This window comes from Heliangelus exortis, chromosome 20 (assembly GCF_036169615.1).
Source record: "Heliangelus exortis chromosome 20, bHelExo1.hap1, whole genome shotgun sequence".
Lineage (NCBI taxonomy): Eukaryota > Metazoa > Chordata > Aves > Apodiformes > Trochilidae > Heliangelus > Heliangelus exortis.
The window spans coordinates 10,985,193-11,002,903 of NC_092441.1; the positions used below are offsets into that span (position 1 = coordinate 10,985,193).

General features: G+C 37.1%; 1 protein-coding gene across 3 annotated transcripts in view; it reads right to left on the bottom strand.

Annotated features, from left to right (window-relative positions):
• The window catches only part of TBCD (tubulin folding cofactor D), a 107,054-nt gene that overhangs the window by 53,107 nt on the left and 36,236 nt on the right, over positions 1-17,711 (bottom strand). For all 3 annotated transcript variants that reach the window (XM_071764218.1, XM_071764219.1, XM_071764220.1), the window contains exon 15: positions 7,428-7,584. In XM_071764218.1, the coding sequence (XP_071620319.1) occupies positions 7,428-7,584 (157 nt within the window). The remainder of the gene's footprint in view (positions 1-7,427; positions 7,585-17,711) is intronic.

The following is a 17,711-nucleotide window of genomic DNA, read 5'->3' on the forward strand; positions in this document are numbered from 1 at the left end:
CACAAAGTCTGTAGCTTTAGAAATCTACCTCCAGGATTCAATTAACTTCAGTGACAAACAAGCATTGCTTTGGGAGAATCATTTAAGCAGAAAATTATTCCTTTCAAATTCTGAAACTCTTCATTACATTATTTATTGACTCCAGGCAAAACAGGAAATAAATACTGGCTGAAAAGTAAATCTAAGATGCTTTGCTTTAACATGAAGATATTAATTACACTGATAATATCAAACTTCCCTGGGTAGTGGCTATCAGTTTCCTACAGTGAAGAATACTTTGTTGTTCAAATTCACTGAAATGCACAGTGTTGCCTCTGTAATTTCAGTTTTCCCCCATTAAGGAAAAAATGAGACAGAAAGCAAGAATGAAACAAAAAAAAAAAAAAAAAAAAAAAAACAAAAAACTAATAAATTGTTCCAAAGACAGCTAAATTTTATTTCTTACTAATTGCTTTCTTACAATTCCTCTTTGCTACAGAAACATTAGTAAAAAGTAGGGCATCCAATTGATAGTGACTGGAAGAGCAAATGTTTAGGAACATTCCATTAGGAATTACCATACATGGCTAAGTGCTAGGTGAAACACATCCCCTTCATACCATGTTCACTAATTTTCTTCTCTGGCATATAGCAAAACTTAAAAATATTTACAAAAGGGTATTTCAGAAGTATATAGATTCATTTATATGATTTGCTCTTTTAAACCTTTTAATTGTAGAAAAGAACAGTCAAAAATAGTCTACCAAACTGGCTGAAAATCACCCTGGAAAGAACCAAAAAGAAGCAATTTCTGCCTGATGTTTCCAGTTATGGGGACCATAAGATTAAACATTATTTTGATAATTATCCAATATTTCAGTATTGTTCTTGTCTGAGAAAACAAACAAAAAAACCCAACTAAACAACCAAACACTCATCATGCCAGGAAGCTCAGAATCCAGAGTGCTGCCCTTACAGTGTCAAATGCACCCTGAGGTAAAGTGTTACAGAGAATTTCAGAAGAGATGTGCCAGGTCCGACCCAAATCCATGCAAGTCACTGTTTTGTCTCTAACCGTGGACCAGAAGAGGCACTTACAGATGAGTGTAAGGACATAACTATTAAGTAGTAACATACTGATTGGAAAGAATTGTGGAGTCTTTTCAGACTGGAAATGTTAAAAGACCATTGCTGGAATATAAGCACTGCTCTTTGGATTTCATACTTAGACTTAACATGTGATTAAAAATATTGGAAAACAGTTTCAGGTTATTTTACTCAAGAGTTTCTGGCCAGTATTTCAGGTTATAATGAAACTGTACTTTTCCATTTTTTTCTTACTCTCCTGTTACCTTAAGACAAACCTGTATAAGGCAAACCAGCACAACAACATACTGTCTATGTGATGCCACCTGAGTTAATCAGTGCTGCAACTGAAGAGCACGTTTAAGAAACACAAAAAAAACCCAGGAATTTTTTTCAGCCTTTGTAGCCCCATTATATTCATAAACCTTCCTGTAGTCACTGTTTTATGTTAATCCTTTTAATAGAAGTATTTTTAAATTATCAAACCAAACAAATAATTTCTTCATGTTAATTCCCATTTAAAAATGTGGCCACAGTCTGCTGTAACACAGGGATTAGCAAGGAAAGCAACATGCCTAAGATGAAACATGTCTAAGGTGTCTTCACCTGTCTGCTTTGTCGTGGGAGTTTATGTGATACTCCACCAGGATTTCCTAACATAAAGAAACTGTTTATGTCAAACAAAGTGGGATATTTTTTTAAGCTAGTTAAAGAATCATGTCTTGACTTGCCTGAAATGTACCACACCTGACTACTAACAGGTAGAGCAAAGAATGGGTTTGCATCCTGCAGTCTCTACGAAACACCTTTTGTAGTTCCTTGAGGTATATTTAGCCTGTATGTTGGACGAGCAGTTAAGTGTACAGTAAACACAAATGGATTTTAATACAAGCTGCAATTCTATCAGTCAACAAGTAATTATCCCCTTCCTCCCTTTCCCATTCCCTCTCCCCCAGGTACTCACTTAATTGTCTTCAGGGAAAGTTTAAAGAACTCAAGGTATGTTACCAGCTCCCTGCCCCAGCCCAGCACTGATCTCATTTCCTTCCCCCAACAAGGCAGAAAAAATCAAGAGAGCAGAGGCCAGCCAGGTGATAATCATTAGAGCACAGAAATATAAGAAATACCAGCTTGCTCTCTCCTTATAAGCACCAGATGTACCAGACAATAAAACTAAATTTCCTTTATCACCTGTTGCAGGTACTTCTAGTCTACACTAGCCACAAGCAGTGAGAAGCTTATCCTATATTGCTAACCTCTGAAAATTTGCTCCTATTAATTCAAGCATACCACCCTGAAGCTGCAGGAAGAAAAAAAAACCAAACTCCGAAACCTCCTGCCAATTTGGCACAAAATCAAAATTTCCTTCCCTAGCTCCAAAAAGGGAGAAGTCTAACTTGTAACACGACAGAAAACTCTCCTCCCTTACTCCTATGTTAGGAAGAGGAGACATAATAATCATCACAAGCAAAATAGTTTTGAACAAAGAGGAGGTGAAACCAGAGCCAGACCTGAGTCTGGTGAGAGCTGCTGCTCAAAGATCTTTTTGCACCTCCTCAGTAATTCCCCAGCCAGAGAGGCTACACAGTGAGCTGGATACCAAAACCAGATCTAGGCTCAATTATTTATTCTTTTGCTGACTTTTTCTTTAAAGGCAGAGAAGCTTTATCACACACATTCTGTGGGATATACAGATATCACACACAGCTGTGCTATACTCAACTGCAGGAGCAATGCAGTGAAGGAGCAAGAAAAAGAAGTTGCTTAAACCAGCACTGCTAGGGGAAAAAGCCCTTTAGATTACAGCCTCACATTCAATTTCTCCTGGTTTGCTCTCCTTGTTTTAGTCAAGAAGGTCAGCAGAGAAGAACTACAGTGACCATTCCCACTTCCACACTGAACAGTCCCTCTAACCCAGCTCACAGGAGCTACTACACTTTCCTTTAGCTACCTCATGTCCTGTGATCTGCAGTGTGTTCCTCCAATCCCAAAGTTCTGGGATAAAACTACAAAATTAAAATAAATACACACATAGAAAACAGCACATAAATGCTTAGGAGTTACAAATGATACTTATTAAGAAGAAAAAAGGCATATGATGCCCCTGCAGGTAATAACTTTACTCAAGTGCAAGACACAGTTGGCACACAACTCTCTTCTGAAGGCAATATTCAAATACATAAAAGAAAAAAGCTATTTTCAATATTTCATCATGGTACAAGATGTAGCTCAAAGCAATGCTTCAGATTTCCCTAATTCTGCAGGACAATCTTGCCCTGGAGCAAGATCCATAGCCACACCTTCCCTTGTTTTTTTTTTTTCCCCATCTTCAAAACCGAAGCAGCACCGCAGGGAAGACAAAGCTGCTGCACTCCTACTCCTGCACTCCTTGTATCTGGAGCCTGCTGCACGGGAGCTGCCAAGTGCATCCTTCTGCAGAAAGATCCTTTATTGATTACCTACACCACTGAATGGCAGATAAATGAAACTACATTCTGACTATGCAACAGCTCCAAATAATTAAGATAGCCAGCAACAATTTAATCACTGTAATTGTATAACAGAACTATGTTTGCCTTTTTATTTTTTGTTTAGGTTTTAAACAAAACAGCTCAGCTGCTTAGTGTGCACCTGCCAATTTACAGACAGCAACTTCCACACCCAAGGGGGCAGGAATCAAATTACCCATATTTCCAAGTTATTAAATGATGTTTAACTTTCCTCATAGATAAGCTTAAAGTCACAGTGTACATGTAGTGTCTGGGAGAGAAAAAAAATCACATTCAAGTAGTGCTTGAACAGGAACATCATACATCCAAGTATTTAAAAATATAGTAAGGTTATCCTGCAATCTTGGCCAAGAATTTTCGTCTTGTGGTCCTGTAGTTTGAATAGATTAGGGCAGGATTTCGAAACCAGTTTAACAGGACTTTATAAATAAATAAATAAGAACATGTGAGTAAGTGTATCTCATTGAAATATGGATAGGGAAAAAATACTGAGATGTAAAAATACAAGCAAGTACTATTAAAAATTCTCTAGGACAATATTTCTAATAAATGTTCTCTATCATTTTCATTAATGATGATCTCATTATTTTCTTAAGAGTGGAAAGCTCAGGAAGGAAAAGGCTTGACCTATGATCTAAAGCAATCTAATTTTGTAACTTCAACATTCTGACAATTTCACCCCTTAATAACAGAACATTCATAAAACAGGAGAGAAGAAACAGCATTCACTGAATATTGAGAAAGGTATTTCTGTAAATAAAGATTGAAATATTTATAGCCCTTGACTACAGAAAACAGAGAAGACAATGTTTTTTGTACAACATGATGCAAGTTTGCAGGCAAGAAGAGGTAAAAACCCAAAAAAACAAAACAAAAAATACCACACCACATTATTCTGTTTTAATTTATAACTATTGTAGCACAGCCTGAATGAGCTGTGAAGCACTTGTAATTTCCAGCACCAAGAGACAGCAAACAGTTCAGGATCACAATCACTCTTTTTATTTTCTAATGAGGTGGTAGTTTTCCTTTCAGGTAAATGATTTATTATTTTTCTATAAGAATCTAGTAGTTTGTGATCTTACATAGGCAGATGTTTTTGCTGTGTAACTCAGCTCACAATGGATATTACGTATTTTGTTTCAAGATGCTGAGTTCTGCATTTTTTAAGGGTAGCAACAATTTGCTTGTGGCTAGAAGTATGACTCTTCTTTAAGTAAAACAGTGACACACCTAAGGCTAGATTTAAAAAAAAAAGCTGTATGCAATTATCAGCTTGCTGACACAATAGGTGAAACTCTGTGTCATACTGTATTTGAATATTTTTTTTTCACTGTTTCTCTTTGGAGTTGCAATTCCACCTTCAAGAGTCGGTTAAACTTAGAAGAGGTATGGCCAACACAACTTCAAAAATTGTTAATTAAAGCCTTAATGTAGGATTAATACTTGCTAAAATACTCTGGAGTTTTGTTAGAAAACAAAGCATATACAAACTATACCACTTTACAATGGATCACAAACAATTCTCACCTGCTTCCCTGCCATCCATCTTGAGTTTTCTTCACTCCAACTTATTCTAAACAGCTAAGATTTTTGTAGGTGATATAGCTAGTGTTAATTGGTATTACTACCAAAGATTATTTGCACTCCATATTTGCCTAAAGAATGTTTCCAGAACAGTCTGAAAGCTAAAAGGCAGGAGCTTCCTCAGAAACATAACATACTTGTCCACAAATTCCCACTGACAGCTTTGTGACAGTAAAATCACAATGGTGAACTTGCATCTAACATGGTAGGGTGAAAGGAGAAAAAGAAGTATATTGCTGAAAGCATCATGAACAGAAGAAAATTACTGATAATCAAACCAAATCAAATCTGCTAAATGAGAAGACTTACACACTCACATTTTGGCTTGTTTACAACACACAAGCTTCCCAGACATTAAAAGACACCTTAAACTTGTTCAGCTAAATAAGAGGAAGGAAGCAGAGGATTAATTTGCACAGGACTGCTGAAGAAACCTACAAAACCCACCAGTTTTGAACTAAACTTAAGTATTGGGAAGGCTACACTCATCCTGAAGATTTCCTTGCTGCAAGTATTCCTGCAAGTTTAAAGATAGCAGTGAACAATTCTGCACAGCAAGAGCCTAATAGAAACATTTGTTAACATTCTGTGCCTACCTCTAACCTGTGCTGGTTAGATTTAAACCAGCAATACAACCCAAGATGTAATTCCATGATTATTTCACTGTGAAAAGACATCTTAGGTACCTTTCTATTAAGAATTTCATACCAGTAATTTACCGTGAACTCAGCTAGAAAGAAACTAAATATGAACATTCAAAAGAAAATACTTCTTTAATTACTTACTATGGCAAATACCATGATTCCCAACATGCTTAAACTAAACCATGTCTTTTCTGGAGCACCACATTCATAGAATTATAATTCTGTGGAATGGTTTGGATCAGAAGGGACCTTAAAGATCATCCTTTAGAAGGGACCTTAGAGACCAGGCTGATCAAAGTCCTATTTAATCTGGCCTTGAACACTTCCAGGGATGGGGCATCCACAACTTCCCTGTGCAAACTTCTTCAGTGTCTGACCAAAAATTCTCTTTCTGAAAGTCACCCAGAAACAGTGGATGGCAACATGTTCTAGATGTAGCAACATGCTGTAGACTAAACATGATAAAAACAATATGACACTGCTTTATCAGAGACACAAGGCTAGGACAAAATTTTGTCTTCTCAGGGAAAGACATGACAGCTTAGGAAAAGAAGAAAGAAAACTAGAAAACTGACAGCAGGTTCTTAGAAAGACTTTATCAAGGTCTCTAGAAAACCCAGGAGCAGCTACCATGCAGATGAGAGACATTGCTATGTGAACCTGCAATAAAGGACCAGAACTGGAAACTGAGGATACATGTGAGACTAGGAACAGTACAGCACACAGGGATCAAGGAATTAAAATGGCTATGCAGGGCTTCCAAACTCACCAAAACTTTAGCAACATGTTTTACAGAATAAAGAAAAAGTAATTTTCTTTGGGAACTTGCTGGGCTAAGTAAGCAATCCTGCATTTCCAAACAAGGCTGTTTGGATGAGACAGACACATACAGTGATTGAAAGCATTCTGTCACCAATCTGGAAGCAAAGCATCCCCTAGAAATAGAGACAGACACACAGGACCACAAACCATTTTAGTCCAAACTTTTTATTTCTTTAGATAATGATAATACTAAATGACTACTGATCAAATCCCTCTCTATGGAGACAAAGATGCATGAGTTGCTGCTATCAATGGGTGCACTAAAAGTCTGCCAAGACACTGTTAGAAGCTGACTCTTTGTGTTTGCAGTTCAAATCACCCATTAAAACCCCCTTGAATGGTCAGTGTGCTGCCAACAAAAAGACTAAAGGCTGAAGAGAGAATGCCACAGGACTAGCAAACAGGAGGAAAAACAAAGAAAAAGGTAAAATCAATTTGTACCTGCAAAAATATCCTCTGCATTACAGGAAAAGCTGCATCAAGTTCTAGTCTACCACTGCATTATGATAGATTTTTACATGGGCATCCTTTTGAGTTTGGCTTTTGAAACAGAAACTGATCGAAAAATAAGTACTTGCATGCATCTCTTCAACTGTAATAGGTAGAGATTAGCACAGTGGTCATTCTGATTAGAGTACACCACAAAAAAATGGATCAAAAGAGAAAAATATTCTCTCCTGTATTTGTATTCAGAATCACTGTGGATTAACTACTAGATTAACTTCTAGCTCCTTCCTAATTTTGAACAGATTTTTTAAATTAACTGCAAATAGCTCAGTTTCTTACTGCCACAACTTACCTTGAAATCTGATTGATAAATGGTATCAGTTCTGCAGGATCATAAGCACGAGCAAAGGCCCAGCACACGTAGCATGCTGCATCTCTCACGTTGGAACCCACACTGCACGCTCCCCTTTTCTCATCATATGTCAGTGCTTTCAAAATGACAGGAACAACTGTTAAATCATAAAAAATAAAATGCACAAAAGCACCAGTTAGGGCCATGGAGCAACAAACAAACAAAGTAAGAGCGTTCAGTGATCATTATAGAAAAGCCACAGTGGAGTTGTGTGTTCTGAGAGAAAAAACGTGGCTCTTCATCCATGCTAATTTTGAAGTTTATTAGAAAGGAGAACTTTTTTTTTTCAAATGTTATTTTTTTCTTTGTCAGAAGTAGCTTTTTATTCCATTCACATATAATTCAGTGAGGATTAAAGCAAGGGGGTTCTGTAAAAAAAAAAAGCACTGATATCATTTAATGCTCTGTGATACATGTTCAGAAGTCAAAGTAATTTTGAAAAGCAAAATTTTTACTTGTCCAGTTTTTAGGCCTCCAGTGAGGCATGGTAGAGAGACTAAGGACCATCCAGGTGCCTGGAAGCAATCTGAAAAAAATCAGCAACAGGAACTGTAATCAAGTGTGTTACTGAATGGAAATAGTATACTGCATATTCTTGAGAATATCCTTGACAAATACTGTATGTACCCAAGGGTCCCAGGAGGGCTTTCTTTTGTTATCTGCAAATCCAGATACATAATTTCAACACATCTCTCTCTAGATGGCATGCCTTGGTAAATAAATATCTTTAGAAGCAACATCCTCTAGCGAAAAAAAGAAAAAGAAACAATTTCTCTCTTGATTTTCTTTCTTGTATCAAATCCATTTTTTTTTCTTAGAAAAGATTTGTCAAAAGGGACCCTCAATTAACAAGAAATGGGATCACTGAAGTGTATTTCATTAGCTGTGCTTGGGTATACCTGAGTGGATGTAATTGCAAAATAATTAATCTTCACTGTACAGCTCATGAATGTATGCCTGCTACTTTGTACAAAAAATATGCACCACAACTGGAGAAAGAAGTGTTAAAATTCCTTTTAAACTCATCCTAACCTAGTAAAGAAAATAAAGAATCAATGAGAGGGATGGACAAGAAATGATGAATGAGAAGATGGACAACGAGAGGGATGGACTGCCAGGAACACAAGCACTATACTACATGGGAAAAAAGCAGTTCCCATTCAGCAACAATGATACAGGAAAGATGGATGGATATTTGGGCACTTCCCAGTTCCAAAAGAAACTGCAATAAAAATCTTTAAAAATGTTGACTAGCTTGTTTTAGAAAATGCTGCATCAACTGATGAAAAAAATGGAATTAGCTTGTTCTACAAGAACACTGAAACAGATGCCAAAGGCGATTTGCAAAGCTGCTGCATTTTTCCTTCAGCATAGGGTGATTACTCCAGCTACTTTCAGACAGCTCTAAGTGCACTCTCATCTCTCTGTGCACTCACAGAAATGTGGAACAAGGACCCATGAGCAGCCCCTCACACAGACAGCATCTGTATGAAAGGCAAAACACAGGTCCTTTCAATGCAGGGCATTAATTTCCCAAATAGCAGGGTCAATACCAAATGCACCTGGCTTATTAGGGTGAGAGACAGAGGTGATGCTGCCAGGAACAGCAGCACTATTGCTCTGGGCAGCTGCAGCTTTCCCCATTACCTTGCAGCAGGCCTTTGGACTTGCACCACTTTCATGTCCTACTCCTGCCTCTGGGACTCAAAGCACTGAGAAGCAACGTGAGTGCATGTCTAGGGAGCAAAGGGAGATAATGAAAAGGAAGGAATGTCCAAGGCAGACATTTAGAGGGTGGGAGTAATAGGGAAAACAAGGTGAAGCATGCAGTAGTAAGGGCTAAGTAAACACAACTACTTCAACAACAAGGGAAATACTGATCTACTGGTCATCTGTCCAGGTTTTCTTGCTATCACTGGTAAAATGCTTACTGGTGAACTGTGAGCTATGGGAAACACTACATAAAAACTGCTCCTGGCAAACGTCTGTGTGTTTGAAAAAGTGGATCCAGCACTGCAGTTCCCACTAATATTTAGAAGTCATAAAAGCCCAAAAGAAACACTACCAAAAATTCTAGTTTTCACTTCATTTTACCCTATAATTTTTCACAGACAATTTAGGTTGTTCTTTACCATGGCTTCCTGCAGTGTCAGAAGAGCCTGACTGCAGAAGTGCTGAAGAAGTAGCAAGGAGAAAAAACATCTCTAGTGTTTAAGTCCACCATTATAAAAACCTCTCAAACATATTGTGTGTGGTTACAGTATTGTACTCTACTGTTTCAATTTTTCAGATTTAAAATCATGTCAAACTCACACCGAAGATCAATCTATTAAAGAACAAAACACAACAAAAACAAACATAAAACCCAACAAATAGAAAAAGCTTCAGAACTTCCAGAGCACACTTATTTTAGTGGGGAAGAGCAGATAGAATGTTTTTATTTTTTAAAGTATGAACATGCCTTTTTAATTTAGAAATAGAAGGCTGGGAGATACAAGGAGACCAGAAATGTCACTTTAAAAGATACCATACATCTACCTTAAAGGTTTGCCATTAAAAACAGGATAAATAGTGCCCACTCTCAACCCAATTATTAAAACAATATCCACCTGTTTAGGTCTGTGAACACTCAAGAAAATTCAGTCACCTTTACCTGTAGCCTAGAGGTATTAATAAGCACCTGTTCCACTCCACCCTGCCTTACCTAACAACATAACTGCAGGTTGCAACACAGCTCTGCTCAAGCCTTGTGAAAATAAAGAAACAACTTCTGGCTTCAAAGCATTACAAGATGCTCTTTTTTTTTTTTTTTTTTTTTTCTTCTCATTCTGGAGACAGGTTACACAGATACTTTCAGATACTTTGCCTATTAAACACAGATTTTAAACAATCAGTTGCTTAGCATCTTTCAGGGGCTGGTGATAGACACTAAACAATTAGCTAAGAAAATTTATGGAAGACACAGTGAGAGGTCACATGTAGGTAAACAAAAAATGCCTCATACTACTGCCTTTTAAGGAGTGCCTTTAAAAACATACTTTATACTATAGCATAACATATGCTATAAGGAACCCTATGTTACTTCAAGTTCAGATAATTTTATTTATTCACTGCAGTGTTTATCATATAGAACATACAAATACAGCAATTAAACAAACAACAAAAACCTGTTCCTTAGCCTAAGGTCTTGTCTGCACATGAAAAATGCAAACTTTCATGTCGACCCTATTTCATTCACAACAGATTTGTTCAGTGGATCTCAAGTTGATTTAGAATTGTCTAAATTTAGCTCAAAACTAAAGCATGCTACTCTTAAATTAAGGTAATGTTATCTTTTAGCTAAGTCTTACATTTTGCTAGGGACAGTTTATACTGAGAAGCCTTCTCAATTTGTAAGGAATAAACTGCAACATCTTCTATTTTATAACTGTAAAATATATTAAAGAAAATACTACAAAATAATTGATTTCTGCTATTACTGAAAGAACTGTTGTATACAGTTTTACTGTATGGGCAGCTAAGAAAATAACAAAAAATTATGAAGCTTAAACACAGTTATAAGTATCAGCAGAAAGAATAATAATTTTATTCAAATTCTTCAACAAAACTCACTCACTGCAAAAGTGTTCTTTGGTAGGTTCATCCCCTTTGGGAGCCTCAGGCATAAGAGAATGTGTAAACAGACATATCTACAGTATGTCAACTTCCCATGTTTTAAATACCAAACCCATCACTATCATTCATATGCTAAAAAAAGAACTCTAGCTCTTCAATATAAAGCATTTCAGATTTGGAACCACATGCTCTTACATGGCACTTTAACCTCTTTTAGAAAAAGAGGCAGTTCCTAATCATAATCCTTCATTAAGGGAGTTATACTGATATTTACTATATCCACAGAGATGCAAGTATAGATCATTTCAGGCTAGGCCTATTATCAGAAATAAATATTTGTTTAAAATTCAGCCAAACATTTATTATTTGTTCTAACTTTCTATACAAGCTACCTACTTCAGAATTTACTCTTAAAATTGAAGACTATTTCATGCAGAGTATAAATGCTCTAAGGAGGACCAGAAAATGCCTGTGCTACTCTGTCTGTGGAAAAATTCTCAAGCATTTCTGAGAAACACTCTAACATTGCATTCCACAGAGAGAGTATCTCAGAGCCGTCACCAGGTGGCCTCTCTTCTCATTCCTGTTTGACCTAGTTAGGAGTTTGCCAGGGAAGAAGGGATGAGTATCACAAGTCATGAATGCTCAGAAGATACGTGAGAATTTCTCAGCTGAAGTCTCTTAAACTCCCATAACTTTCTCACAACTCTTTACCACTGACCCATGTACACAAGGCTACATATATGCATATCCACAAACCAAATAAGCATTTTTTAACCCGTGACTAGGAAGGGCTGTGTCTGTCTGGTTGCAATCTCAGTTCAGTCTCTCACTACGTAATGAATTAAGAGAGTCTTTAATTACACGATCACGTGATATTTTTTTCCATGGACCTATCTCAGTCAGCACACAGGAAAGACCTGCTCTGGTGATGAATCACAGCTGGCCAGCAAAGGAGATTGTTGTCTGCCTCACTGCTGAGGGAGGAAAATATGTAATGCAAAGACTGGCTTTCAGGCAGAGAGAAGGGCTTGGTGGATACGCTGGATGTTGCCCTGAAGAACTGCATTCTAACTCCACCCCTGCCAAAGACCTGGTGTCTGATACCACTCATATTACTTAAATATAGTATTTAAAAGAAATGGACGCTGGCTCTCATTTCCCAGGTATCTGCTTCAATGAACTAATGGCAAGTTTGCAGAAGTGCTACTACACCAAAATTAGTGTGAGCTTTGGAGTATGGCACAGGGCCATTGAGGAAGCAGACAGATCTGGATTTTGGCCAGTGTAGCTCAACATCATTATGTAATGCAGCCATAAAAAATCAAAATCTTCAAGCACCCTCACCTGGCTATGTTGAAAGGCCTGCAGCTGACCTAAGACACCACTGATCTACCTTTTCTGAAACACAGAGGGATAAATATTTTAGGGATTCATCCACCCACTCACACCCAAGGCCAGACTAGAGACCTTCACAGAGGTTTACAGGTAGCAGAGCTCTTCCTTTAACTTACACCAGTAGCAAACTGCAATTTAAGGACATGACAAAAACAGGCTATGAAGGAATCCTACTGAGCAGACAAATTACTTACTCTGAAGGAGAATACAAATTTTGTTAAACTTATAACACTGCATGTCAGAAAAAAAAAAAAAATCACCAGAGAAACCCCAACCTTTAGGCTAAGGTTGCACAACACCGAGATAAACCCTGCAGTGAAAAAGCTAGAAGCAATTCATTGTCATTTATTCCCTGCTTAGTATTTATGCCATTCCCAGTTCTGCTGGGGGAGGAACCTTTCCTGCTCCAGCTCCAGCTGTGGCATTCATTCTTGCTCATACCTGCTGGCTAGTGGAAAAAAAAAAATCTGCACTATTTATAATGCCTGTTTGCTAACTTAAAAACTATTACAATGACATACATACTATAACCTTTAAAATACTATTTTCAAGACTGTGCATCATTTTTAAAAGTTCGCCTGGGTGTTAGAGAAAAGAAATACTTCTGTAACCAGCCTTTCAGGTTTGGGTGTTCTCTAAGAGTCCACCTAAGACAGGCAGATCTCTTCATTTCTTCCTGTATCTCTGATGAAAAGTACCTGGAATCTTGCCAAAAGCCTCACAATTAACTACCACTCCAGAACAGACTAACACATTTCAGAAGCCTGACTTCCTGATGTGTCCTCCTCCAAAAAACCTGGCAGCTGCAAATCCACTTATTCTGGGATATGAAAATATAGACTGTGATCCTTAAAAACAGAGCATGTGTTTAAGAAGTTTGAAAGTAGAATTCTGTAAGATTATTGAAATCTAAGTTAAACCTCTTTCTAGAACACACTTGAAAGCACACACTTGTTTGGGTTTTTTTTCTTTTAACAAAAGACAGTGAAGTTAGACAAGAAATATGCTCCTTTTTTCACTGTGTGTAGCGTTTTTCAGACTTAGGGGTTTTTTAAGTATATGGAGCTATACATGGACATCAGAAAGCCCCATTACTTGTAGTCTCAGATAAAACACACAGGAATCCAATGTTTTATCAATACCAAGAAATATAGAAGTATTCTCTGTACCAGGACCAGAGATAATCTGGTGTTACCACAGAGCACATCCCCACTCTAACCAAATTAGAAAGAAATTTGCAACAGACACTGAGAATTTTAGAAGTGCAGACACAGAAGCCATTCTTGCCAGTTAAGAGAAGGGAAGAGAGATTGTTTCAGTCTATTCAGTGTGAATGGATAAAGGTATATAAATAGGCAGGCAGACGAAAAATAACATTTTTCTGGCAGATGTTCTCCCAAAATAAGCTCCAATGCAACGCAGGGTTAACCCCACAGTTCTTCAATCTGCTTTCCCTGGCTTCCCCTTTTCTTACTCCTCAGAGATGCAAAGATTTCCAACCTTCCTTTTAAACATACCTGAGTTTATAGCAAAAAAAGGATCACATAATGCAGGACAAAAAGAGCAAATTATCTTCTGACAGTGAAACACTGATAGTTCTACCATTAGTTAAGTTCATTTAAGATACTTGTGGGCTTTAAGCAGAGAAATTTCAGGAGCCATGCCATTTAGCAGCTGGAGCTGCAGCTACTCAGTGCTCAGCAAGCTGTTGGGAGAGTGTAACTCAGCACACTTTTAATCTCACCACGGACACATTAAGAACACCTAGGAAGTTTCATGTTCCTAAACATGACACACCTTATTAGCTAGAAAGTTTATACTATGCTGTCATCAAGAGAAATTTTAATAAGGTCCTTTCACAAGCAAACCAGAAATTCAAGTAAACTGGGATTCTCTTGTTTGTTTAGTATTTATCCCCACCCAATTAAATAAAAAAAAACCCTATAAATAATAGTCTGAAACCTACAAAACCACAAATACAGCACAAAACAAAAGATGAGAAATCATACTGAAACCACACTGAAATATGAGTTTTTGGCCATAACACACACTGCGCAGTAAAAAATGTTTCATTTAGGAGTGCTGCAATTCCAAATGTAGAGACTCACACAAATACATCATCAGATTATAAGATTTTCAAATTATTTCTGGGCATTTTGCTCAGACACAAAGTTTTCCCTGCATTCAAATGCATGATCCAGAAACAGCTGAAATTTTACAGATAAATGGTAGCACTTAACTTTGAACTCAAAAACATAACAAACAAAATGCAGTTCAATAAAAGCAGAATTAGTATTTTTAGTGGAATAAAATATCAGATTTCACTTGTTACTTTATATTCCCCACTTCTAAAATTTATTTAAATAGTAGACAACATATAGTAATCATGTAAATCTTTACAAAATTTGACATGTTTCAAAGGATAACTGAAAGCTAAATAATTTTTGAGCCCAGGAGTATTCATTATATGCCTCATTGCTCTCTGTATGAGAGTGGCATCACAGCAACAAAATGCTTCTCATGCCTCACAGAAAAACATCAGGGACTGACTTCACATACACTAGAACTGCACAGGGCACAACTCAGGTTCTACTACTGGATTCTACAAGAAAAGCTTCATCTAGGTGAGAGAACACTCTCCAACTCTGGCTTGAAAATCAAAGTCTTGAAATCAAAGCAAAATAGGAAAAAACATTCTGCATGTAAAACACTTGAAAAATAATAAACTTTAAAAGCAAATTCTAAGCAAAGAACCAAGTAGAAACTGAACGAAGGTACACGTTACATCTCTGTTAGAAGGGCTGGCAATGAAAAGAATGACTATTAAAAACCACTTCTTATAAACAGTTCATAGTTTAGCCTACAGTCTCCATTTCTGATGTTACCAACTTCCCCCAAGATGCTTCACTGCCCAAGGGTGAGGGTGGGAACCAGAAGGAAGATCATCCTACTTCCAGGCTGAGCACTAACAACACAGGCCACAATTAATATCGAAAAATATGATCTGCAGTTGCTATTAACTGCTGAGCTTTTATTCTTTTCCCATACAAATAATTTGCTCCAGTAATCATGAACAAGTGTCTCACAAACATCAGCAAGGTAATCTGCCCAGACATATCTCCCAAGTCAGGGACTGGAATAATTATGAAAAACAAAGGCACATTTCAAAGGTGTTATTTGAAAAGCATTAAGACTAATAACTATTCATATGGGATAGAAGAAAATAATTATGAGAATATTGTACAAGAAGCATGTAATGTTTTGGGGCACGGAATGAGTTACAGCAATTATATGCAAATACATTTGCCCCCTTCTGGGAATGGTATGGAATAACCTGTTTCAAACATGCTAATACAGAATCTGTCGATAACCATGGGTCAAGTGACCAAAGAAAAAGGATTTTCCTGAATGTTTAGCTTAAAGCCACACACCTGAACATGTAACTAAGGTGACAAAGATACAAGTGAATATTGCCAGTCATGCCGAAACATGTAAAGATGTTTCCTTTACCTGTGAGTGTGTGATGACACAAGTTTATTCACCTTTACCTATGATCACAGAATCACCAGAGTTGAAACTAACCCGTTGATGAATTTCTAAGGCATCTCTAGAAATATATGGAAACATGGCTGATGACTGACAACCAGTGGACATCCTCTGAAAGCCAGAATCAAAACAGCAGAGCTCAGTCACCAGGGCCATTATTTGAGACAGAGAAGAAAATTATCTTATCAGAGGGCTGGTAACTGACCAGAGCAACACCTGGCACACTTTCACGTATCCAGGGAATGGAATTTTCAAGTCTAAGAGAAAAATATTAGGTAAGCAGTGTATCAAGAATAGTTTAGGTTTATCCCATTTGTATGTAGGGTTTCTGCTAGTGACAGCTTGTTGTCTGCTTAGTGCCAAAGCTGATCTAAAATAATTCACATAAAAGCATTAAGAATTTATGGAATGGGAGTTTTGTGCTACAGTAACAACCTACAAAATTCAATTACAGCTAACCAACACTTACTTGATAATGAATTTTAAACTGCTTAGAACAAAGGCATACATACTCACAAAATAAGATACACAACTAAAGCTTCAGCCCTCCAGACACAAAAATAATGCTTTTTTTAATAATTAAAAAAAAAACCAACCCAAACCCCAAAAAACTACTTGGAATTAAAATATGAAGAAGTCCAAATTTTACTATGTCAATCCTAGTGTTCTTTATTAATGTCACCATTAATGTCACTTGTGCTCAGATAAACTAACAAAGGTGCTACTGGATTCAGTTTACCAAGTACTCAGGATGCAAGTACAGCGAGTTAACAACAATCAGTGATGAAACAGCATCACAGCAATCAACATTTGTAACTCTAGAAGTCTATGCCACCAGATGCTATTACATTCCCTTTCTGGGGTCCACCAATTAATCTTCTCCTTAGATTTACATTTTTAATACCATCCAAGGACAAAAAAGGAGCAATTGACATAAGCTGTTCTCTTTTTCCAGTTCTTTTTTTTTTTGCAGCTGGTTTCAACTGACCTTCTCAGGAAGTTGCTGGACTTAAAACATTATTTTCCTTGGATCTAGGCAGCAACTGGACATTGTATCTCTCCTCCACATACCAGATCAGGGAGGGGGGAGAAGGAAAAGGGCAAAAAAAATAATACCAAAGTTCAAATATTGACTGCCTCTTATCCTAGTTCAGACACTTACATAAGAGTCCTGCTATAGCTTCCTTTGGATGACAGAAATTGCAATTTTCTTTCAAAACAAAATATCAGATTCTATTTAAGAAAACATACCTCCAACCCATCACATGCAAAAGAAACTTGATGGTACTTTTCTTCAGATACAGACAGCATAAAATGATCCACGTGACATGACATCTTTTTACACTGCTAGGCAGCATCACAGGAATTCAATAATAAAAGATTTAAAAAAAAAAAAAAAAATCCCCACCAAAACAGCAGCCACCTTTTTACCTATAAATTAGTGATTGCTTATATTGGGAAAAATTTGCCAGAAAAGTACATTGGCACAGAAAGAGGAATGACAGTGATCTAGATACCTACATAGGAAAGCTGATGCCCACAAAGTCATTTCATCGAGATAAGGCCACACCTTTAAAATTATTTCTGAAACAGCTCTTACCCACTGCCTAAACAGGTTTTGTAGTGACAATTTCCTCAATAATTTTCATTCAAAAGACCAAACTT